A 25,915-nucleotide genomic window follows, 5' to 3' on the forward strand; every position below is an offset into this window, starting at 1 on the left:
TTTTTTTTTTGTTAATTTATTCTCAAATGCCACTACTGCTAGGTTGGTCCCCTCCCAACCTGCCTCCTACCCTTTTTTAAGAAGGAAAGAAAAAAAAAAAACACTTTGTAATGCTTGTGACTTCTGTTTGGGCAAAATTCTGAAGATCTGAAATAACTTTATATCAAACCATTGATCAATAAACAGCTACTAATGAATTGTTGGTCCTTTCGAGCAGTAACTAAAGAAGTGAGGGAAGAGGTGAGTGAGGGTGCGGGAGCGGCACGTGGGCGCTCGGGCAAGGGGAGGTGCCTCTTCTCTGGACTGGACACTGTCACCCAAAGACATGAGCCCGAGAGGACGGACTTCGACGCTTCGAGTCTCCTCGCTTCGAGCAGGTGTTCTCACACTCGGAGTCAAGGTGAGATGCTGCATTCAGGCCTGGCTGAGGAGTGGGCTGGTGGCTTTCTGGTTTGTTTTTGGAAGATGCTCATAAAGGTGGTTCACACGCACGAACCGGCCTGTGGGTTGGACTCCCAGAATGACGATGTGGTCAGAAGGGTGTGGAAAAGTGCTCAGTGACAGAAGGGGGTTTGTCAACATTGCAGGGATAAAACCAGTGAAAGGAAAAACGTTTCCCCTTCTCCAGTCCTGGAGTCCGCCATTTCTCCAAGGAGCTGGTCCCCTTTGGTGATGGCAGCATCCGAAAACCAAGGTGTGAGGGGCGGGCGTCTGGCTGGGCTCAGTCCGTAGAGCGCAGCACAGTGGATCTGAGCTACACGCTGGGCATAAAAGAGGACTTTAAAAAAAAAAGAAAGAAACAAAAACCACCAAGGTGTGGGCACTCAGAGCACTCACTTTTATTGGGGTGTTCTCTAGGCCTTCTGAGCAGACAGCAAGCAAATACTTGTGCACGTGTGCGTGTTCACGCATACACGCATTCGGCTGGTTCATGTACGTGTGCTCGGAAGCCCTGCGTTTGTACGGATACCAGCACCCTGGGGTTCTTGGCAGCCTCCTCTGTTCTTGGGACCTTCCCCAGTATTGAGACTGTAGCCAGTCTCCCGGCCTCGCCAGCCACCTCCTCCCCGCCTGCCTCCCGCCACTTCTCAGTGTCCTGGCAGGCCTGCGGGGGCGTGCTTCGCACCTCCGCCCAGCACGCTGTCCCCTGCCTTCCGTCCGCCCACCGGCACCCTCCACGCTGCAGGACGACGGGAGAGGACGGCGCAGTCTTCGAAGTGAAGCACGACTTCTAGTTCGCTGCTCAGCCCTGACTGCCAAAGCTGCAGGAAGGGGAAGTTTCCCCTTGACCTCAGGGGTGGTGTAAGGATTTCCAGCTTTCTTGGAAAGGCTGGTTTTCGAGGGTGGCGCATCTTTGTTTTGGAGAGCTGTCCTTGAAGGTTTGATAGGTTGTAAACTCTCACCAGTCTGGCCGCTGCGGAAGCCCTGTCGCCGTCCTCCGCTGCCAGGGTTCCCTGCAGTAAGTCCCCCCCACCCCTGGCCCCAGTCTCGACAGGCTTGGACAGAGCTGCCCGGAAGGGGGTGTGCATGCTTTTATGTCCGTGTGCGCTCTCAGAGGCACAAGAACCTGAGAGCCAAAACAAGGGGCTTCCGCAAAACCCTGCGGTTCTGGTTTCCACACCGCAGGCAGAAAATGAGACAGGAAGGCGCCGGAGGGGCAGGTCTGAGATAACCGCAGGTGCTGTGGGTCAGCCACGACAAGACTGTGGGTCTTGGGATTTGTGGAGCGTCGATCCTCAGGGGAGAGGCTCTTGTGGTCCTTGGGACAGACAAGTGGGGGTCTCTTGATCACCTGGACGTTATGTCTTGACTTTGCAAGGTGCCTCTTCTCAAAGGGAGGTTTCAGTGAGTAAAGCTGATTTCCCCAGAGCTGCTCTTTGGTTGCTTTTCAGAGGCCTTCTTGAGCCGCAGGGATGTGACCTACAGTTCTTAGAAGTGTCGCTTCTGACACTGGGTTTCCTTTCCCTGCTCGCCGAGCTGACGTGTGTAGCTTTGCAGGGTGAATGTCTAGGCCCGGACGCCAGGTCCTCCTAGAGGGGGCTCCGGCGACTGGAGCGGCCCGCAGGAAGGCCGCCCACGTTCCTAGCAGCGGGCCGCTGTCCGGGGGTGGCCGAGAGCCCAGAGCCGGCCGGGCGGGACGGACAGCTCTTGCTCTCGTGCAGTTTAACGTCAAAACTTCCACCACCACCATCTCTGGCTTTAGGGCTTAAATAGTTGTGTGCCCTTAAAAACAGATTTACTTGAAATTTCCAGATCCATAACTGGATTTTTTTTAAGCACTTGAACATTGCTGCACTGACAGGGAGAAGGTAGCTGGTTTTCCTCAATAGGTTTTTAAAAGAAAGGCGGGTTGTAAGGGGCAGTGGCTAACGCGGGTGGGGAGGGCAAGGGGGTTTCGATTCGTGAAGCAGCGCAACGGTTTTCTTGGAACTTCTCGCTCCTCTGTATATTGGCTGTGCTGCATTTAATGGATAAAGAGCATATATATATAGAGAGAGAATATGTGAAACTGTAAATGTAAAAGCAACTTACTCTAATTTGTAATTTCAGTGGCATCCATGTTTTGTTAGCAAAATTATATATAATTTAGGAAATTTGTGCTAGTTTGCTTAATAGCCCCAATTTTTCTTTTTTTTAAGAGTGAGCACACGTGCACACACGCAGGGGCACAGGGAGGCTCTGCACGCAGACCCCTCCTGAGCGCCGAGCCTGACTCTGCTCGATCTCATGACCCTGAGCTGAAACCAAGTTGGCCACTTAACCGATCGGGCTACCCAAGTGCCCCCCACCCACCAAGTTTAATTTTTTAAGAATATTTCCTTTGGAGACACCTGGCTGGCTCAGTTGATGGGCGCTTGTGGCTCTTGGTCTCGGGGTTGAGTTCAAGCTCCCAGGTTGTGTGCAGAGATTACTTAAAAATAAAACTTTCCAAATAAAATACTTCCTTTATACTGTTCCCCTAAATACTCATCAAAACCTGCTTTGCCGGACATACCCACTAGGCCTGCAGTGGCAGTGCAGTCTTTCATGGGTGTTTTGTAACTTGAAAGTAAATTGAGGGGAACCTGGTTATCTCAGTCGGTGAAGTGTCTGTCTTTGGGTCACGTCAAGTCCTACTTGGGCTCTGTACTCAGCAGGCGGGGAGGTGCGGGGTACAGGGAGTCTGCTTCTCCCTCTCCTTCTGCTTCCTCCCTTCCTGCGCTAATAAATAAAACCTTAAAAAAAAAAAAAAAGTTAAAGTAAATTGAAAATTTTCAAAGTTACCCCCAAGCCCTCCATCTTCCTTTTTTCCATCCTCTTTCACATGTGTGCTTTTTTAGTTTTTTTTTTTTTTTTTTTTTTTAAAGATTTTATCTGTCAGAGAGACAGCAGGCAGAGGGAGATGCAGGGCTTGATCCCAGGGTGCTGGGCCAAAGGCAAGACAATCGACTGAGCCACCCTGGCGTCCCATCACACGTGGTTCTCCTCCCGAGCACATGTGCAGTGCACCTGAAAGGTGCTGTCACAGTCGAGCAGGACCGGGAGCAGGCGCCTGCCCTGCAGAAGCCTGGGGGCTCAGGTCTGCTTCAGCTCATCACGGACGGCCCCACTTAGGCTGTGGCAGGAGCAGTGGAGTCTCCCCTGATCTGACGCTGCGGAGCGTGGACGGATCAGCGAGCAGCGGGTCCCCTTCTGGAATGAGGACCCATCCAAATCCTGTCATTCAGACTGTGTTCTTCTGTGCTATCTGCCTTTTTAATCACGTACTTCCCCTGGCTGCCAGAAAGGCCTCCCCGAGAAACGGCCAGAGATTTTTTAGGGTTTGGAAGCCGCTTAGGCCTTCGTTGTTCTGTGCAACGATCCCCTGCAGGTCCGAGCCTGCCGCGGCCTGGGTGCCGAGCCTGGGCTCCGCGGTTTGGGAGGGCGGGCCTGCAGCTGCTCTGGGCCCTAGCGGGACCCTCCTGTCTGGTTGGCTCCTTTGGACTCGAGGACAAGAACAATGAAAAGGGTTGGAGGGTGAGCCAGACCCCACCTAAGGAAACCAGAACGATGCAGACCTCCACTAGCCTAGGGAGGGGATACGCCGGTTTGGGCTGCGTTTGGGAGTTAGGGCCTAGAGGGTTTGTTGGCAAGTCTGTCCCCTGAAAGTCCCCACTCTTTCAATGGTGTGACCACCTCTGTCATTGCTCGCCTTGGCCAGGTAAGTTTCCAAGGGCCTGCCCGAGGAAACTGCTGGTAGAGGGCAGACACCCTGGGGGGAGGCGTGTGTGCTGTGAGGTCGCCGCCTCCCAAAGGAGCAGGGCTGGCACGCAGGGGACGAGTACTTGTATTCGGCAGAGCAGCTGGTCGGTCTGAGCCTTCTAGGAGGGCAAGGCCGGGTGCTGAACTGTGCCCTAGACCTGAGAGCTCATGACAGGCCCAGCTACCGGCCGGGGCATCAGTCTGGAACGGTCACTGCTCTGCTGAGACCTCAGAGGATTTCACCTGAGTGAGGAGGTCCCTTCTCTCACCCCAGTAAGACGATACACGTCAGTGGCTCCTCGTAGCGCCTGTGCTGCAAGTGCCTCGTACCTCCCTCCCGCGGCTCTTCCTCCCGGTGGAAGCCCGCGGCTCCTGGTCCGCCTATTGGCGCACCACTCGAGGCTGGCGGAGAGGACTTTGCTCAATTCTGTGCCCGAGATGCGGAGTCCTGATCATGCTCGTTCTGTCCTCTCCAGCTCTCACGTCTTCCACTGGGATCCAGGCCCCAGACCACCACAGGTTTCCCAAGAAAAGCTGTAGTGATAGATTCCGTGAGAGCAAGAATTTGTCTCTCCGCTGGAACTGTAGGGAGTGGATGAGTTTTGGAAGAGATCCACTGAGACCCACGGCTCCTAGTGGGCCCTACCTATCTTTTGTCTCCCTTTGTGCAAAACCAGAGCTGTTCATTTCGCACCTGTTAGTTCTGAGGCCAGGAGGCGTCCGGGTGCCACTCCCCAGCATGGCGCACAGCTTTACTAGGTCCATGTCTCCGGTCGATTCACTTTTACTTCCCTTTATCTTCATCACTGCCCACCAGCTTAAGCACGGAGCATCCTCTGACATGGGGGAGGGCTCTTAAAAGGTTGCTGGTCCCATTCCATAGTTTTCTGTTTTTTTAAGATTTTATTTATTTGACTGAGATCACAAGTAGGCAGAGAGAGAAGCAAGCAGGCTCCCCACTGAGCAGAGGATCTCAGGACCGATCTCAGGACCCTGGGATCATGACCGGAGCCAAAAGCAGAGGCTTTAACCCACTGAGCCACCCAGGCACCCACTCGTGAGTTTTTTCTAATGCAGACTACAGGACTACAGTCCTGGTGATAATAATAATGATACTGTTCCTTTCGCTAGCATCACAAATGCTTTGGATCATGTTGAGAAATGCTGCCTTTGAACTAAAGAGAGGGCACCTCTGGCCCCACCGTTACAGACATACCGTTCCCCCCTGGCGCTGGAGTCCAAGTTCAGAGCCAGTCTGCCCTTGGGACTGAAGGGAGTTTCCTGTGCAGCCTGTTAAGGACACTGGGAGGACTGGCGCCGCGGAGGATCAGAGCGGAGGGTGAGGTGTTCGCGTGGCTGGGGGTTTGGGACGCGCAGCCCGTGGTGGGCGGCTCCAGTCGGCCGCCCCTGGCCCTGCTGCTCCTCGGGAGGCTCGTGCAGCCCCCGCCGACCGGGACGCTCAGCAGGCACCGAAACAGCGATTCTTCCCTCCTCGTAGCCTGAGACCTGTGGGGCTGCCGGCCTTCCTAGGACACGAAGCCTGCTCTGAGGGGCAGGACTGGTGGATGCTGGGCCTTTGCCCTGTGGACTCAACCTGGGAGACGGATCGGGAGGTCTTCTCAGCTAATGTTTGCTCTAGAAACCCAGCTACCTGGGAGCAGTCATGCCATCCCTAGACCCAGAAGGAGTGACCCTAACTTCTCGCAAGGAGATGGACCTTCTTCTGATGCGAGGTCAATTCGCCGCTTTTCTCCTCAGCTTTCCCACTTCCCCATAAGACGGTCTCCTTTATGCAGCACCGACCTGCCCGTTGCGGCTCGCTCTTCGCGTGGACCGTGCTTTCCTGTTGCCACATTTTTCTCTCTCGTCTAATTGAGAAGGGAGGAAACCCAGAAATAGGTAAATGACGTCATACAGTTTATGACTCCCTTCTCCAGCCACACGTGAGCATTTCAAAACAGCCTTCACCCCCGTCACGCAGCAACTCCACAGAAGGCCGGCGGCCGGGAGAGCTGGCCCCCAGGGCAGTGTGCTCTGTAGCTGTAGCCGGGGCTCCTTAGCTCTTGTGGAGAATCCACTGGAAATGACCTTAAGTTTTTCTCAACAGGTCCATGAAGCTCCTCTGTCCTACAAAAGGCCATCCCTCACCGTACCGCAGCGCGGCCCCGTCACGCGTCTGGGCCGAACAGTACTCAAGTACCGTGTCTCGTTTTTCTCCCCTTTAAGAGACATATAGATAAAGCCCAGGGGACAAGGGACTACTGCACGTAACGGGAGTGCCCTCTCCTGTGGCAGCCTGACAGTGACCGGAAAGTGGCCACATCAGAGTGACCTTATCATCAATACTGAGGAGCCAAGAAACAGCGGCCAAAGTTGAAGATAAAAAGAATAAAACAAGTGTCATTACTGGGATAAAAAAAGAAGATACTAGAAGTGTGACTTAGACGCTCTTCTTAGCAGGGAGGGTGATCTGCCGATTGAGATAGGGAAGAACTAACGGCCCAGGGGCTGAAAGCTGCTGCCTCAGAGAGGAAGGTGGAAAGCTGTGGCCGCACGACCACGCGTGTGTAACAGCTGGATTAAACCCAAACTGGCTGCGGCTCACGAGAGACAGAGTGACTAGTGTGGGTTGGGCTGTGCTACAGGAATTGGCATGGATCTTTCCACAGGACAACTGCTTCGTAATTCCACCATCAGGAAACGGACTGACGTAATGTTCACTTAAATAATCATAGGCTGGGGGGCCTGGGTGGCTCAGTGGGTTAAGCCTCTGCCTTCGGCTCAGGTCATGATCTCAGGGTCCTGGGATCGAGCCCCGCATCGGGCTCTCTGCTCAGCGGGGAGCCTGCTTCCCCCTCTCTCTCTGCCTGCTTGTGATCTCTGTCAAATAAATAAAAATTTAAAAATAAATAAATAAATAAATAATCATAGGCTGTTAGAGATAATAAAGTCTTTAAATTTGGTAATGATATTTACCAAAGCAAATATTAAGTGTTTGTTTTCCAAAAGCACATATCATAAATGATCTCACCTTTGTTGGGGGGGGGGGGGGGGGACCAAGATTTTTAAAGGTAGGAATATGATTTTTTAAATTTTTTTCTGTATTTACCAAGTTTCCAACAAAGAAAATACATTTATAGTCAGAAATGTTATTTTTTTTTTTAAAGATTTTATTTATTTATTTGTCAGAGAGAGAGAGGGAGAGAGAGCAAGCACAGGCAGACAGAATGGCAGGCAGAGGCAGAGGGAGAAGCAGGCTCCCTGATGAGCAAGGAGCCCGATGTGGGACTCGATCCCAGGACGCTGGGATCATGACCTGAGCCGAAGGCAGCTGCTTAACCAACTGAGCCACCCAGGCGTCCCCAGAAATGTTATTTTTAAAAATCAAGCTGTTGAAAGGGGAGATGCGCACAAACAAAGAATCCATGGGCCCAGCAGGAGGTTTTCATGACGAACTTTGCAGGTTAGATACATTTCCCCCGTTATCTCCAGCTACCCTGGGGGTGAGTGCCTTACCTGGGCCAGGACTCTTCCGGAAAGTCTTTCCGCCTCCGCCCTCCCAGAACGACAACACTGGACTACGCTGCCAGTAAGACGGGGCAGTGTCCTGCAGCGCTCGGCAGAAACGCTTCCTCCAAGGCAACCCCCGCGTGCCCCCCGAGCTCACCCTAAACAGATCCTGCTTTTACTTACTAACACTCACTTTGCGTATGTCTTTTATATCTCACAACCATCTGAAGGTGATTCTTCTCATTTTGCAAAAGAAATCAAAGTGGAGAGGCTGAGTCATCTGCTTAAGGTCACACATGCAGGTGCAGAGTAATTCAAACCCAGCTTGGCCTGATCTCAAAGTATGAGCCCAGCTCTGTCTGCAACGAACTGGCACCACCGAGAAAGTCACTAATAAGGCCTGTCAAAAACTCACTACACACCAGCTCAAAATCTTTAAAAGCTGGGTAAACTCTTAGATGATGGAGTAAGAAACCTCCATTTAAAGCATTTTTAAACCTCAGCAGAATTAATGACTTGTGCCAAAGAAAAAGGAAGGTACCAGTCTCTCTGTTCAGAAACTATTTGAAAAGGCGTATTTACAAAGACAAACCGTCTTCTCTGTCGTATTAAGGAAAAAATCCACAACCTCAGTCCTCCGGGGCTGAGACGCTGAACCAAGGGTTCTCCGAGGCAGCATCTGCGGTGTAGGTACCAAACTGCTCACCCAGAGCTTTACCCGCACCGTGCCAGGCAGGGGCGCTGGGAGCTCAGGTAAGCAGCAAACAGAAACCCTCATCACCAACTGTTTTCCATTCCGGATTTCTTACCTGTATTAAATTATACTTCAAAAGTAGATCCCAATACTATCTCAGTATCCTGTCCTGATCATTTAAATAGTAACATATGATTTAATGCTTCCATTACTATGGCAAGACAAAAATAGAGTAGACTAGTACAAAAACACTTCGATTGGCTAAGCTGGAGGGTTTCTCACACAACACTACACGTGTTGAGAAAAATATCCAAGTCAGGTGCCTGATTTTTAAAAGAAACCACTGAATTGTGCAGAATGAGATTTCTGTTTAATCTGCACCAAACGGACAATTCCAGCAGAAGTAAACTATGCCCCTCAGTTGTGATAGTCTGATTACTCCCTAAAAACGAACTGTTCTAGAACCTGCCCAGGGAGCCTCATTTGCTAGTGTATACCCACTCCCATGGCTCATCTCAGACTTCAGGTTCTAACATGCTGCGCTTTCAAGTTCCAAGGAACCGCCAGTCTGCAGGAAGACAGACACTCTCGAAGGGGCAAACACCTGTGCCGCCCAACGTGCACAAGAGCCTCATGGAGTCAGGCAGGGCCTTTTTCCCTGACCATGGAGGGAGCCATCTGGCCCAGAGTTCGTGCTGCCTCCTAGAAACAGGTCCAGAAAAGTTCAAATAGAAAAGCCCCAAACCTATGTCAATGTCTCCTTTTCCCTGGTAAGGAAAAGACTAATCTGAGTTTGAATTTCAGTTATTTAAAGAAATTCATAATAATAGTATCAGCACCAAAAACCTGGTCTTTAAGATATTCTTAGATACATATTTGAGGGCTTTTTAAAAATTTTTTGATTAGATTTAAAACTATGAAATGTGCGTTTCTTGGCAAGTTACACCAGTGATTCTTTACTTACTTCACATTTCCAATAAAAGCTTAAGGAAACAAACAAAAATACAAAGGAGGAGAAACACAAATGATGCCTCAAAACAAAACGATTTAGTAACAGAAAAAAGTCTCCACGCTCAGTGTCCATCAAAATTTTAACGTTATCCCAACAGTGCAAATGCTCAACTCATGGTCCTATGCTGAACTAACACCTGTCCCTGGAAGCTGCGAACTGGAAAGTCACCCACTTCTACTTATGATCACACAAACCATCTAATGTGCTCACGGTTCAGCTTAAAGCAACATTTAATATTCTTTAGAAGATGGAATTTGTGACAAGTTCAAAAGGAAAACTTGCTTTAATGCAGCTGTGCTCAGACGTCTGTGTGATTTCCTCAGAAACCATCCTGGGCTTAGCCAATCTGGAAAAGGCAGTTCAAAGCAGTGTCACACTGGCCGCCTGAAGGTACCCTTGGAGATACTGGAGCGCTTCCGCGTTGAGGCTGGTGCTCACCATCGATGGAACCTACGAGAGATTGGAAACACGCTGGTTGTCGGGAGATCCTAACAAGCCAACACAAGCCCCCACCTTCTGGAGCACCCCCAGAGCTGGGGAAGGGCGGTGAGCCGCCAGGCCCTCCTGCAGGGATGCTCACGATCTCAGCCGCTTTATGCCTTCAGATCTGGACAGGCCTAAAAAGCAGAGCCGTAGGGCATCACTGCCGTTCCGTGTGGTAGTGGCATTGTGGGGACTTAAAAAAACCAAGTCCTTACTGGTTAGTGATGCGTGATGAAGTACCTAGAGGTGAAACAGGTGCAACGAGAATGGCAGAATACTGGTGATGTTCGAAGGTCAGCATGTGAAGGTTCGTTATGTGGTTTCTAGGAGTTTGAATGTTGCCATAATAAAAAACACTGAAAAATAGACATTTTTCTCAGATACTCTACAAGGCTCTGTTCTGTAAAGGTGCTGGATAATGCAACTCTCCAGCCATTATGTTTACTCCATAATCCAGTATTTGAGTATGCTGCAGTTAATTTAAAAAAATGCCTAGATTTAGGGCGTCTGGGTGACTCGGTGGGTTAAGCCTCTGCCTTTGGCTCAGGTCATGATCTCAGGGTCCTGGGATTGAGCCCCGAATCAGGCTCTCTGCTCAGGAGGGAGCCTGTTTCCTCCTCCCTCTCTGACTGCCTCCCTGCCTACTTGTGATCTGTTAAATAAATAAATAAAATCTTAAAAAAAAAAAAAAAAGCCTACATTTTAACAGAAGAATTATTTCACTCTGGGAAATAAATACATTTCTATTCAAAACTTTTTAGAGTGCCTGGCTGTCTCAGTCGGAGCATATGTGACTCCTGATCTTGGGAGCTGTGAGTACAAGCCTCATGTCAGGTGTGAAGATGACTTAAATAAATAAAACTTAAAAAGTGTAGAGAGGTGAGGGGCGTTGTATCTCTTGCTTTGTTCTTATTCCCAAAGTCATTTGTTTAAAATCTACTTATAGCACACATCATTTTAACTAAAGAAAATTAAGGCCTAATAGTACCTTCTTGCCTTCCCAGAAAGGGGTTCGTTAATCAGAGTTCTTGGACAGCACACTCACCCTTCCTGGACAAGCAGTAGAAAGCTTGTGAAGCGACTGTGCCAGGTGAATTTTGGGGTTGTTCACCAGCTGACCGACAGGATCATGCTCTTTTTTCCCAGCAAATGCCAGCTGGGAGAAGGCGGTCTGATACCCTGGTGTATCTTCTATGTCAATAAAGTGTTCTTCATCAGGAATGGTATCATCTTCTGGTAACTCAAAAAGGCCAATCAGAGACTGTAATAAAGGAGTCCTGGATTTGAAGCAAACAAGCAGACAAAAGATTAAGCGAATACTTCTGAAGATCCAAAGAAGCAGCAGCAACTCCTCAGAGACACAAACCACAGAGCCACAGTCTCAAGAGGTGGAAGGGACCTTTGAAATGGAAGATGGGACACCGGTTCTCACACCTGTCCTCCAACACCGCTCTTCTCTTCTTTTTGGCCACAGCATGCCAATTTCCCTTTCGGAAACTAACGCTGGCTCCAGAGCTGTCCAGATGGCTGTGTGACCCACTGCCCAAGCAGAAGGCCATGTGACTGAAGCCAAACCAGAGATTCACTGCTGCTCAAAGTTAGAAGAAACGGGCCTCAAATCATCAGATCCCTTTCTGGAAGAGTGTGCCTGAGCGAACCGAAATTGAGGCAAGGTTCTCGCAACATGTCCAGAAAAGTCAGGAACACCAGTCACGGGGCACAAGCACATAAGATCCTCTCTTAGCCTATTCAGTTTCTCCACTTGAAGATTTAAGCCAATTAGTTGGGCGTCTGTCATGAACACTCCTAGAGAGCATGCAGACCAGCGACTTTCACCAGATTCTCAAAGGGGCACATGAACCCCCTCTGATAAAGTTAAGAATCAGGAAACCTCTTTTGAGGCCCAAAAGGACCCACATGTCCTGTCTTGGATCTGATGGTTGCTAGTAGAGAACCTGCGATCAGAATCGAATTCTCAGGGCGCCTGGGTGGCTCAGTAGGTTAAGCCTCTGACTTTGGCTCAGGTCATGGTCTCAAGGTCCTGGGATTGAGCCCCGCATTGGGCTCTCTGCTCAGCGGGGAGCCTGCTTCCTCCTCTCTCTCTGCCTGCCTCTCTGCCTACTTGTGATCTCTGTCAAATAAATAAAATCTTTAAAGAAAAAAAAAAAAAAAGAATCGAATTCTCAGCCTTCAGGAGAATCAGCTTGTTTTATTTTGCAGTCATAAGGGAAGGAAGCTGTAATTCCCAACAAGTTTAGAGTACTTACCATAGCTTGGTATACTCCGTGTCCATCATTGGGGGACATTCCGTTAGCAATTTCGTTATGCCAACTGCACAAATCTTTTTCTCTACGTTTCCAGATACCTTCTGAATTTCAGGAATAATGATTTTTTCCAAAACCATTCCAAACATTCTATTAAAATAGAATATTAAACTATCACTATAATTAATAACTGTGAAATGCTTAGATGTTATTTACACTGACTCCTTAGGAATAGAATAAAATCCAGAATAACGGGGCTACTATTTTTGGTCAGCTGAATGGCAGAGAAATGGAGATGACAAAGCCACAAAGAAACCCCAAACCTTGACCCTGTGGCCGAGCGCTGCCAGCAACTTCTGTGAAATACTACAATCTGTGCTCATGTGAAATCTTCTCAGCCACTTTTCAGTCTCATGGTTTGTTTGTTGTTTACTCAAAAAGTCTTTGAAAAATTAGTTAACAGAAAGAAGAAAAAGAATTACCCATCACACCACTATCCAGTAATAACTAGTTTTAACATTACTGGATTATAAACTTCCCAATATCCTGTACTTAACATATATATAAGGATATAAACGTTAATGGCTGTATTATAAAAATTATTTAGCCAACAATTCTAATATGTTGTTGCAAACAATCCTAAAAGCAAAGTTTTTCATGATACTGAACAATGTAAAATCCTCAGTTTCCACTTCACTAGAATTACCTGAAGTGGAAACAGAGGGTATCGAAGATACTGGACATTTTAATGCTCTAGGTGAAGAGTGCATGTTTTTTTGCTTTATATGAGCACACCAATTTACCTCTCCCACTAGCAGGTCCTGAAACCGATTTCCTCACGGACCTCTGCAGCTGGAAACCATATTTTCTGGTACTACTTTTTCAGGTTAGTTCATTTTTTACATCTCAGTCGATCTGGTATTTTTTTGATATAAGACCAATACATGGATCTCATTTGTCTTTTTTCTCCAAAATTTCTCTTGTCATTTTTTTCTATCTTTCCTTCCCTATGAAATGGGAAATCCCACTTAACTAGATTCTCTGTATATACACTAAGTGAAAAGCAAAGACTTTCTTCTGCAAAATCGCGCTACTGGCTTTAACAAAGGCAGGCTCCTGGGGACAGCACCAACCATCAAGAATCACACAGAACACCAGCTATGCAGAAGGTGGGGGTAGGAGTTAGAAAAATGTTTGTAGGGATTTTCTTATTTGCAACTCAACAGTCCTAAGAATATTTTGAAAACTACAAAGATACTGTAGCTCCACCAAGAACTAAAAACCATCCATAAAATAGAAATGCTGGTTGGTGCTAAAAGAGTTTTTTTTTTTTTTTTTTTTTTTTTTGCTTTAAAAAACAAAATACCCTAAGTAATAAAAACAAACTTACTTTGGTTGTATGCCATCAAATATTTCTTGCAGTGCCAGTGCCCCGTATTTTATGCAATACAAGTTAATAAAGACTAAGAAACCTGTGGAAAGGAGATGCAGAGTATCAGTACAGAGGACTCAATGCACTGAACACGCAGCTCGCCACATCTGCCATGTGAGACAGACATCGTCATTAACCCAACGGCTAACTCTGGCGTCAGTATTTGGCTTTATTATACAATTAACATATAGTACAGACAAAAAATTTGGTATCTGAACTCAGAAACTAACCTTTGGAACACAATATATTTGAAAGTGACTTAGTATTTGGAGAATACAAACATCTTAAAATATTTTACAGAAAAAGCTTATAACTGATAAAACGTTTATATGTAACCATAAAGGCTAAAGGTTTTAACTACTTTCCTTATTTCTGTAAGAAGAGCCAAATGATCTCACTTTTTTTTTTTTTTTTTTTTAAGATTTTATTTCTTTATTTGACAGCAAGAGCGAGAGCACAAGACGGGGACCAGGCAGAGGGAGAGGGGGAAGCAGGCTTCCTACCAGAAAAGGGAGCCCGATACGGGGCTCAATCCTAGGACTTCAGGATCATGACCAGAGCGGAAGGCAGATGCTTAAATGATTTTACTTACTCTTGATAAACTTTGTTGTTTTGGAATTCTGAAGTCTTTGGAATAGTAGAATGAAGATTTGCTTCCTGTACTGATCAACGGACTCACTAAAGAAGGTATAAAAGCAACAATATATAAGTCAGCATCGCCTGAGTAACCACAGTCCTTGCTAATCATACAGCGGGGGTTGGACTCATACTCACGGAGGCATGTGCTCTATTATACTGTTTAGAAGATAAAAACCTTGGTGGTCATTGGCTTTGGATGCAATTAGCTTCTGGAAGACACCTAATAACCCAGGCTACAACAAATTAGATCAAATAATACTCAGTTAAAGAGGCAAGGATTAACTATTCCCAAAGTGACGCTGTTATCTGACAGGCGATGTTCTGGAAAAGGCTGTACGCTACAATGATCAACGTTGCGCTTCTGTTCCTGCTTTTAAAGTGGAGAGAGAAAATATCCCATCACAATGAGCCTTAAAGTTCTTGAAATTAACCTATCTGGCTCTACTTTTTTATTTTCTACCATGGAGATAATTAAAGGATATCTAATTGTAATAAAATATACATTAATATTTTCTACTAACTACTTTGTTATATTTTAAATTAAGGAAACTCTGCCGCCTCAGTTTCTCTCCGCTACCTCACAAAATGAGTCACATCAAAGTAAGTCCCACTCACAATTTTGTCGGCCGCAGCACTCGCTATCGTGTTTGAACCACGTTCTAAGAACGCCTGGAGAAGCCTCACTAGAGCAGGGATATTTCCTGTTCTTTCCCAAAGCACTGGCTGAAGGAGATGAGGAAATAAGGCCATATAAGACGACGGGATATCATTTTTGTGTGTTTCCAGAAGCAAAGACATCACTTGAAAGACGTACGGGATAAATTCTGTTGATAAAAGTAAAACCAGCTGTCAGCTTCGTGACGAATGACGCCCACAAAAAGGCACATCCCTCACAGGCAGGCTGCATTTTATTAGCCACTTTAATAGCTTCATTCAGTAAGAAAGAAAATAACTTCTTTTAACTTACCTTGTACATCATTCTGTAAAATTTCAGTAAACACCAGAAACAAAGCCTCCTCAAAATTTACAACAGCAGCAGGGTTAGCTTTACAAGTTATTCGTATGGACAAACAGATCGCTTCAAACATGTAGTGATTAAAGTGAGGTTTGCTTGGGTTCTGAAATTAAAAACAGAAAGCTTACCGCTCTCCAATAATTCAAATGACTATATTAAATATCCAAAACACACACACCTGTCCTTTCTAAAGCGCAATGAGAGGCCCTCTCTTAAAAAAATCAGTATTAAAAAACACATCAATTATGCTTGCCTGCATATATGTTAAAGTTTTATATGGACTTTAAATTTCAGAAAATAAACAATACACACTAAAGCCTCTTTCTTTGGATTTTTTTTTTTTTAAGGGCAAAAGTCCACTATGAAAAATAACTCGAGTCACAGGGAGACGACTACACAAGCTTCAGTTCCCAGCGCTATAAGGAACTTGTCTTAAACCCATGTGCTCTCCTAGAGCCATCCCTGTAAGCAGTGGTGGAAGAAATGAGCAAGGACATGTAAGTCCTGGCTATGCACCAGCCTTATGTGAGACCCTAGGCAAGCCTTAACCTCTGTAGGTCTCAATGTCTGTATCTACAGAGTGACACTACTTTCTATCAGTGGTTTTCAATTTTTAAGGCAACATAACCCTATTTTCCATCAAACGAAATCCTTCTTGGAAGGCTACCATTCGCAGTTGATGAACTCAGAAGATTCGGGTGGGGGACAGGGGGAGACCCAATGTCTCTTCTCTCTCAATCACCCATGGTTCAAAGCAGTCTAACACCCTTACCAGAACTCAGTGGGAAAATGATCAGTTATCCAAAGTCCCTATAATAGTTCTAAAAATTTATCTCTTTTTCCATAATTAGGAACAGGACTCTCAAAATGAATTTTGGCAACCTTAAGCTGACTTTAATTTTCTAAGTCTTAGTATTAATAAATATGAATCAAAGTATCTATGAAATTTTTGATCAAAGGAATGGACTTTACTTGGGGGAAATAAGAGTAAAGGAGACCCGGCACAAGGGACTGCACCATTTTATAAGAGATGGAGTAAGCCCTTTTTGTGTCCACTTGGTACAAAACCTGCTTTCCTCCATCTAAGATCATTTCAGATCAGTTATCTGTACTTTCTCAATTTTATTCAGTGAAACATGTTACTTTTTAAATAAGAGTAATTCAAATGAAATGTTTTAAAGTTTCTGGGCCTACACTTAATATTAAGTGCTGCACTGTCTCCAATCTAATACCTCTCCAAACTTTTAAAAAGTACTTATCTGTTGGTCAGCAAGAATCCAGAGAACTTTTCCTAAGCCTGACCTACTGCCAGAGAGTTCTGAGGCTCAAACAGTTTAGAGTATAAGTTAAAAATCAACTGTACTTTTAAAACTGGTCTTGTTACCTTACTAACAGCTAATAGCTTCTGTGTAAGCTGAGTGATGAGGGTAGGGATGTAGGGGATTATGGCTTCTTGTAGGAGGGAAAAACTTCTCATGATAGCTGTAAAATATAAAAACAGCAAGAACAAATAGTTAAAATTCAAAACAAAACAGTGATTAGGGGAAAAAAACAAAAACAAAAACACAACAGTCCACAAACTCATCACCAAAATTTTAAGACCCTTAAGCAATCCCCAGATAGCTGTCTATATTTAAAAACAATCTAAATTGCCTTTCCTTTCAAAATTGCGCCCATTAGCTTTCAGAAAGCCTAAGGCTTAAAAGGAAAAAGGGACAGTAAGAAATAATGAGTGACGAAAGAGGCAAACACTGAGAAGGAGGAAGTGGTACAATGGGGAAGGGAGGAGCGGGAAGGGAGTACAGTCTCTAGCCTCTTTCATCTAGAAAATCAGGGGCAGGTGATGTTTAGCCCCGGCCTAAAGGACAACATCACAGCCTACCAAAAACTGAGAGAAGACCATCTATCTGCCCGTCTCCCTCCAAAAAGAGAGACTGGGAGCCCGAGAAAAATCTAAAAACACATACAAAGCTACAGAGGGTCCACGCTACAAGAACAGTGCTCATCAACAGATGCTTAACAATATTCGGCATGGGCAACAGACACATTATTCAGCTAAAAATGTACATAATGTTCTGCACAAGTAGAACAGATATTTACCAAGTACAGCAGTTACTGCATGTCAGGCACAGAGGAAAGAAAGTTAGCCTCTTTTGCCTCCTAAATTTGACCATGTTTCTTCCACCTGAGCCAGACTCCTCTCCCAGCTAGCTGAGCATTGGGCATCCCTCCCTAGAGAAAGCTGTGCCTGAGCTGGGTCAAGGGGTTTGAGGATAGATCAGTGCCCCTCCTCTGGCGGGCAGAGTCCGTTCACTCACTCCTCCAATGGTATCACTGAGAGGGTGTTACATCCGGGTGCTCTCGCACACCCTAGGAGCACAGTAACGAGACTCAAACTCACAGAAACAAACGTTAAACAGCAGTCACACATCACCGTCAGAGAAATACGGTGCCGAACACACACACACACAAATACACACCGAGACACACTCTTATCCACACATATAAACACACTTACACACGTGTACACACACACACACACGCGCACACGCACACCCCATACCCCAGGGGGCCAGACCCAGCATCAGGGACAGTTTGTTTGAAAAGTATTTCCTGAGTCAGACACAGGCTACTGGAGTGCGACAGTGACGAAGACTTGCCCCTAGTCAGAGCCGTCCCCACGACGCTCTCCCAAGTAGCCGCAGGAGCTGTTTACAGCTGCCGGTGTTCTTGGCAGTAGCTCTACGGAGGCAGATGCTTGTGGAGCCTACAGCATGTGCACCCAGGTTTCACGCCGCGACCTAGCCTAACATGCCATCGACGAATGTCTGATCTGATCTCCACCCTCAAGAAAGTCAATTTAGGTAAAGAAAAAGGGAGTTTGCTACTTTTTCTTTAACAAGAGGAGTTCTATATCAAACTAGGTAATTTTTTTTCTCTGAAAACACTGTTAACAATAAACAAAAAATTTTTCCATTTAAAAATATCTAAACCAACCTAATGCTTAGCCAACAGTATCTGGTTCACTGACTACGTAACCTGAAATACAACTCAGAGCATTCACCCCTGTAATCGGAGATGGGATTCTTATATTCTTTACACCCGGGAAACGGCCTACCTTTCATAATATATTCATTTTCTGAAGAGCCAGGAAGTGTGAGAGCTTTGAAAAGGTTTGTTAGCAGAATCTCAACAAACGGTGCGATTTCTGCGGCTGTAAAGCTATAGATGAAAAAACAGCTTTCAGTCACTGCCACCTCTGGAGCTGATCACTCTGGAATACTCTTGGGCAACCACTAAATCACACTTCTTGGCATAAAGCGAGCCATCTCCCACCACTCACAATCAACAGATACCTTAAGTAACTGTTTACATGTGTTTATGTTAAATTCCTAAAAAGGCACATCTGGGATCAAACACAAACCGAAATCCAGGCAAACCTGACATTATCTAAAGCTGTTCGGGTCACCCTTGGGTCATAACTATCACCACTGAGAACAGAGCTCAGACCCTGGGGGTCTCAGTCATCTCCTTTTCCTGGAGCAGGCGCATAAATTCTGCATGAGTTGTGGGCCTGAAGACAGGTACTGGTTTGACTCACCTCAAAGGATGTCCTTTCAACCCTTAATTGGCTCTAAGAATATCTACACTTCAAGTTCTTGATGAAGAAAAGAACCTAGAACTGTTTTCCATCTCTTAACAAAAGCTCAGTTTCAAGAAATAACACTGCTTCAGTATGGCCTGAAAGACATGCAGACTGTCCATTCCTCTACATTTTCTCCTTGGCTCAGGCCAGAAGAGCTACTGTCTGGGACCCTAGAGAACTACTTCCACTCAGTTGTGAGCAATGTCCACACAGAGTAATAATGCAAAAACAGCCACATAAAAAACCTCTGTCGCATGATGTTACTAAGAATACTCCCTTAATGAAGGCCAGTTTCTGAGCTGCCTTCTGAGTTACTATTTCATTTTAATCTCAAGGACACTGAAAATTTTAACTCACCACGTCGCCCTCGATGCCTTGGTTGCAAGGAGACGCACAAATTTCAGGAGTTTCCTTGACTCCTGTACACGATCCTTGGATACACATTTCTTTTTAGAATCTCACCCCATTATTGTCCTTTGCTCCAATTTCCTATTTAATTTTTTGTCATAGCGTATCTATTTTTAGCATATGGCCTCATCCTTTTGGACTGAGACACAGAAATAATTAAATGAGGGAAAAGTATACATTTATTTTCCAACTACTAATGACATTATGAATACAGTCAAAGAGAACTTTGACCAGAAAGTTCCCACCCTAGCTGAAAAAAATAACTGCTTGGAGTCAGACACTTACAGAGTGGTACTGTTAGGGCCTCTCATGGTAAACAGCCTCTCCAGAGCATGTGCCGCGTAAGTATGAACAACAATACTTTCAGCTTGAAGGTGATTAATCAAGAGAGGAATAGAGACTAAAAGATGTTCTTTTGGTACCTGAAAAACAGAGTAATATGCATGCTTTAACTCAACGATGTGAACTTAGAAGGCCTTGCTGATCTTGGAATGTGTGTTTTTTCAGCTGTTACAATGGGAGACCAGACGGCTGAGAAATAGAAACTTCTGCCTCCATGTAATGGCTCAATTCACATTCACTTTTACAGTTCTCTTCCTCTGAACATTAAACTAAGGTCAGAGGAAAATCTTTCAGATAAAAACATATACCATAGGGGCGCCTAGGTAGCTCAGTGGGTTAAAGCCTTTGCATTCAGCTCGGGTCACGATCCCAGGGTCCTGGGATCGAGCCCCGTCGGGCTCTCTGCTCAGCGGGGAGCCTGCTTCCCTTCCTCTCTCTCTGGGTGCCTCTCTGCCTACTTGTGATCTCTGTTTGTCAAATAAATAAATAAATCTTTTAAAAAAACATACCATAAAGTAATGTAATATTATGGACAGGCAAACTATGATTTCACTAAGAACTACTTTTCACTAGCAGGCATTTCTTGGAGAAGTCACTTAAGCCGTCTGTGCCTCATTTTCTCTTCTAAAAAAAAAGGGGGTGGTACAAAAATAATAGTAATCTTCATTAGAAACTTCTAGGGGTGCCTGGGTGGCTCCGGCAGTTGAGCACCTGACTCTTGATCTCAGGTCAGGTCTTAAATCTCAGGGTTATGAGTTCAAGCCCCATGTTGGGCTCCATGCTGGGTATGAAGCCTACTCTAAAGGGAAAAAAAAAAGAGAGAGCAAGAGAGAAAGGAAGGAAGGGAGTGAGGGAGGGAGAAACCTCTAAACATTTAGAATTCCCGGGCACCTGGGTGGCTCTGTTGGTTAAGCAACTGCCTTCAACTCAGGTCATGATCTCAGAGTCCTGGGACTGAGTCCCACATCGGGCTCCCTCTCTCTCTCTCAAATAAATAAATAAAGTCTTAACATTTAGAATTCCCACTCATTACTCTTTAAAATAAAGCAGCTGCAGGGTGCCTGGGTGGCACAGTCGGCGGAGTATGTGACTCTTGGTCTTGGTGCGGATGGTGGTCTTAGGGTCATGACAACAAGCCCCACATCAGGCTCCGCGTTTGGCAGAGTCTGTTTGACTCTCTCTCTCCCTCTTCCTCTGTGTCTCTGACCCTTGCTGCACACGCACGCTCTCTCTCTTTCTCAAGTAAATAAATAAATATATATATATTTTTTTTTAAGATTTTATTTATTTGACACAGAGAGATCACAAGTAGGCAGAGAGGCAAACAGAGGGAGAGGAGGAAGCAGGCTCCCCACCAAGCAGAGAGCCCAATGAAGGGCTCAATCCCAGGACCCTGAGATCATGGCCTGAACTGAAGACAGAGGCTTAACCCACTGAGCCACCCAGGCGCCCCAAATAAGTAAATCTTTTAAAAAATAAAGTAGAACAGTTTCACAAGGCTGCATGTAACCATGGTAAATGTGTGCCAAAGACATAAAAATTGTAAGTCAAGAAATTATAGAATCACCCACAGGAAATAAACTGTGGCTATTCTTATGATGGGATACTACACAACTATAAAAAAAAAACGAACTAGGGGCGCCTGGGTGGCTCAGTCTGTTAAGCGACTGCCTTTGGCTCGGGTCATGATCCCGGGGTCCTGGGATCGAGCCCCACATTGGACTCCCTGCTCAGCGGGGAGTCTGCTTCTCCCTCTCTCTCTCTGCCTGCCTCTCTGCCTACTTGTGATCTCTGTCTGTCAAATAAATAAATAAAATCTTTAAAAAAAATTAGGAAAAAAAAAAAAGACAACATCCGTAGGCCTTTCATCATATCATTTATATAAATAAGTTTTAAACCGGTGGCATGCTACAGAATTTCTGTGGAAACGAGTATGTAATAAAACCGTAAACACACCTGACAACTCAAGCAGCTAAAAGTACAATGTGAGAAACTACATGATAAATGACAGGTTTCTCCAAAAATTATAGGCATATGAAAGGGGAAGGAGGTCCTCTCTGTCATAAAATAAAGAGACAACACAGGGGCACCTGGATGGCTCAGTAGGTTAAGTGCCTGCCTTGGGGTCAAATCATCATCTCGGGTCCTGGGATGGAGACCACGTAGGGCTCCCTGCTCAGCGAGGAGTCTGGTTCTCTTTCTGCCCCTCCCCCTTGCTTCTGCACACTTTTTCGCTCTCAAATAAATAAAAATCTTAAAAGAAAGACAAGACACATAATCAACCATAAGCAATGTGTGTACCTTGTTTGGATCCCAATTTTTTATGAAAATCACTGTATAATGATTATTTCTAAGACAAAGGAGAAAATTAAGCATGGTCTGCAATCCTAAGTTCTTAAGAAGTATTGTTCTGTTAGACATGGATGTCGTGTAGGATTGCACAGAAGGGAAGAGAAGCTGGTATACAATAAAACTCTTAAGAGATTAAGTGGCATATAACATATAAATCAAAAGCTACTTACTTGATTCCTAAAAATCATAATGTATTTGATACCATCAGCTTTAAGGACAGGAAATTCATTCACTATTAAAAAAATAAAACCATAGTTATTTAAGTGCTAGGGACTATTACTCCCAGAATAGTGACATTATCAGATTTTTTGTCAAGTAATTGAAGCTTACTTATATAAAGCTCTACTATGTAGCTATTTGTTCTGGTAAGATTGATTAATTTTGTTTTTTCCCCTTGTAAAGTTTCATTACAAATGAACATGCATTTACTACTTACATTAATTGAATAAAAATGATTTAGACCACAAGCTAATGACCATGTCACCTCTAAACTAGAAGTGAAGCTATTCTGAATCAAAAACATGTCTCTCAGGCTGGGATTTCCTTATTATATGTGCTGCCAAAGCAAGCACTGGCTGGGATTTCCTGTAAAGTGCTCTAATGGGAAAATCAATTAGTGAAAACAGACAGAATATTGGTCAATTACTTAAAATTCTTAAAGCTAGAGGACAGTAAAACATGGAAGTTCATTATAATATTCTCCCTTTCAGTGTGTTTAACATTTCCATACAAAAATGGGTGTTTTGTTTTTTTTTTTTTTATAAAGTAGGTCCCATGCCCTGCGTGGAACCCGAGGCAGGGCTGGAGCTCATGACCCCGAGACCAAGACCTGAGCTGAGATGAAGAGACAGACACCTGACTGAGCCACCCAGGCACCCACCATAGGTTTTTAAAAAGGGAATAAATATATAATGTATCTTGACCAATATACCTTCATAAACTTAGGAAGTTATCCTTAATTATCAGTTTGAAGTACTTTAAATTTGCTTCAATTTTTTATTTCATTTTCTCTTCGAATTCATTTTTCGAATGAGAAGGGAAAAAACCTCAAGTATAATTCCTAGAGTATGCGCCAGCATAACGAAGCTGAGCTACAATTTCGTCTTAATTGTTCCTGTTTTCCTTCTACACAAGCAACATCTTTAAAGAAAGTTAATTGCAACCAGGTACGATCTGGGGAAACCATCTGAGATTTTATTCAATAAAAGAAGTAACTGCAGGGACGCCTGGGTGGCTTATTCGGTTAAGCATCTGCCTTCAGCTCAGGTCATTATCTCAGAGTCCTGGGATGGAGCCCCACGGTGGGCTTCCCTGCTCAGCAGAGTCTGCTTCTCCCTCTGCACATGCTTTCTCTCTCTCTCTCTCTCAGATAAATAAAGTCTTAAAAGAAAAAAAACACGAAGAACTGCAACAAGGATAGCAACCAATTTTTTGAGTATCATGGTGCTATAGAGCCCCTATGACTTTTGCCATAATGTTACTTATTTTGTAGTATAAAACAGTAATGCGGGGATGCCTGGCTGGCTCAGTCAGTAGAGCATGTGAATCCTGATGTTCATGGTCTTGAGTTTAAGCCACACGTTGGGGACAGAGATTACATTAATATATAAAAAAGAACAACAACAACAAAAAACACCCTCAAGTAAAAAGTGTTTATAAGTGGCATAAAAAATTTTTTCACAAACTCACCATTAGCTGATTTTAAATCAGGGAGAATGTGATTCACAAAGAACTCAGTCAGGTTTACAAGTTCATTTGCTTGTGTAATTCCATGCTGAAAAACAAATTTTTAACAGGGTAAATGACATGAAATACCTGTACACAGCTAACACAACCTATTAACATAGAAAATTTAGGCAACTTTTATGTATTTATTTTTAAGATTTTATTTATTCTTTTGAGAAAGATACAGGGAGAGAGAGCACAAGCAGTGGAAGAGGCAAAGGGAGAGGGAGAAGCAGACTCGTTGCAGAGTACAACTCGGACCAAGGAATCTGACGTGGGGCTCAATCCCAGGACCCAGAGTTCACGACTGGAGTCGAAGGCAGCCGCTTAACCATCTGAGCCACCCAGGCGCCCCAGGCAACTTTAAAAAAAACAGGTTATAGGGGCACCTGGTTAGCTTCGTTGGTTGAGCATCTGACTCTTGATTCCTGGGTCATGATCTCAAGGTTGTAAGCCCTAAAGCCTGCTTAAGAGGCTCCCCTGCCCCATCCGTTTGCTCCTCATCCGCCTCTAAAATAACAGGTTACAAATGGAGATGAACACTTCAACTCACAAACTGCTTAAATATAAAAAACCAAGACTATTTTAATAGACAATAAAGAAATCTCCCTAATTTAAGCTAAATTTAAATTTAGCACATTATATACACTGAGTCTCAGCTAAGGAAACAACTGTGGTATCTATCAGTTTTCTGTCCATAAGAAAATTAAGTGCTTAATATACCAATGTAAAGTCATCTTGGGAGACTACATAAATTCTAATCAGAACTAATAGGTTATCTAGCAAAGTAGACTGTATCATCAGAAATGTATTAGTTCTGATTTCTGTGGTTACCACACCAAGTCTATTTTAGAAAAATACTATATTGAAAAGATTCACCTTCTGTGTTTGGGCTTTTGATGCCAAAGATGTCACTAGGTAAATGGCCGCATCTTTGTGTTTCCAGTTGACAGATGGGTTTTTTGCATATTCCTGCAGCATGGAATTAACATAACCAGAGAAGATTCCTGTCACAGGTCCCTCAAAAAACTTGCATAATCCTCGTACTAGATCACAAGCAGCTCTGCGTCTAGTATCAATATCTATAAAATGAAAGGGAAATATATCATAGGAGAAACATCCACCAACCAACTGATCAAAGATTATAAGGCAACAAATTGTCACCTGATCGCTCTTAGCAACATCAACAATGGAAAAAAAAAATTTAAAAAAAAAAAAAAAAAATTCTTTTGTTCACAAGAAACACAAAATGGGAACTAAAAAGGTTACAGTAGTAGTACTGTACACACTAATAAGCATATTAAAATATGCATATTAAATTTAAAAATGCATATTAAATAAAGCATATTAAAGTACATATTAGTACACACTAATAAGCATATTAAAAAAGAGAAGACAGGTGATTCAACATTGAACTCAAGCTCAAACAACAGCCACTCTTTAAGGTGTACAAGGTTACAGGAGTAAAGGCGGTTGTGTCAACTCCCACTGCTCCCCAGAGTGACCAGAAAGAGCAAGTTTAAAAGAGCTTTGCTGTCAGACTTAGTTAAAAACAAAATACATACCAGATCCTTCCAAATCTCTTCTTATGTACTCCTCAGAATTGTCTTCAAAGGCTTCCTCATCAGCAGCTTCAAAGAAATGGCATTTCAAGTTACTCATCCAAAGACATAACAAGTCATTGTACTTTCACAGCGAAGTACACAGAAGACTATGTAGAATTGCCATGTTTTCCAGCAAAATGTTCCTTCCCAAAAAAAGACTGCTTCGTGTATGTGTGTGTGTATATATATATATATGCATGTATGTTAAGATTTTATTCATTTATTTGACAGAGAGAAAGAGAGAGCACAAGCTGACAGAGCGGCAGGCAGAGGGAGAGGGAGAAGCAGGCACCCTGCTGAGCAGGGAGCCCAATGTGGGGCTCGATCCCAGGACCCTGAGATCATGACCGGAGCCTAAGGCAGACGCTTAACTGACTGAGCCACCCAGGTGCCCGACTTCATATAGTCTTTTTTTTTTTTTTTTTTTTTAAGATTTTGTTTGTTTGACAGAGAGAGAAGGAACACAAGCAGGGGGACAGGAGAGGGAGAAGCAGGGTTCTTGCTGAGCAGGGAGCCCGATGTGGGGCTTGATCCCAGGACCCGGGAATCATGACCTGAGCCAAAGGCA

The 25,915-nt window shown here is 44.6% G+C and overlaps 1 protein-coding gene across 2 annotated transcripts in view; it reads right to left on the bottom strand.

The window, feature by feature from the left end:
- Positions 1-9,453: 9,453 nt before the first annotated feature.
- The window catches only part of LOC111141373 (chromosome segregation 1 like), a 48,026-nt gene continuing 31,564 nt past the window's right edge, over positions 9,454-25,915 (bottom strand). The window contains exons 11-25 of one of the 2 annotated variants that reach the window (XM_022493866.1): positions 25,309-25,374; positions 24,623-24,825; positions 23,708-23,792; positions 22,189-22,250; positions 19,610-19,746; positions 18,389-18,492; positions 16,655-16,752; positions 15,223-15,373; positions 14,871-15,079; positions 14,391-14,488; positions 14,209-14,294; positions 13,575-13,656; positions 12,188-12,334; positions 10,966-11,197; positions 9,454-9,887 (exon numbers count right to left, since the gene is read on the bottom strand). In XM_022493866.1, the coding sequence (XP_022349574.1) occupies positions 9,798-9,887; positions 10,966-11,197; positions 12,188-12,334; positions 13,575-13,656; positions 14,209-14,294; positions 14,391-14,488; positions 14,871-15,079; positions 15,223-15,373; positions 16,655-16,752; positions 18,389-18,492; positions 19,610-19,746; positions 22,189-22,250; positions 23,708-23,792; positions 24,623-24,825; positions 25,309-25,374 (1,850 nt within the window). In that variant the 3' untranslated portion in view covers positions 9,454-9,797. The remainder of the gene's footprint in view (positions 9,888-10,965; positions 11,198-12,187; positions 12,335-13,574; positions 13,657-14,208; positions 14,295-14,390; positions 14,489-14,870; positions 15,080-15,222; positions 15,374-16,654; positions 16,753-18,388; positions 18,493-19,609; positions 19,747-22,188; positions 22,251-23,707; positions 23,793-24,622; positions 24,826-25,308; positions 25,375-25,915) is intronic. The other variant, XM_022493867.1, reaches the window with a different exon arrangement.

Source organism: Enhydra lutris, unplaced genomic scaffold (assembly GCF_002288905.1).
Source record: "Enhydra lutris kenyoni isolate GAN:26980312 unplaced genomic scaffold, ASM228890v2 scaffoldscaffold6, whole genome shotgun sequence".
In the NCBI taxonomy this organism is placed as follows: Eukaryota; Metazoa; Chordata; class Mammalia; order Carnivora; family Mustelidae; genus Enhydra; species Enhydra lutris.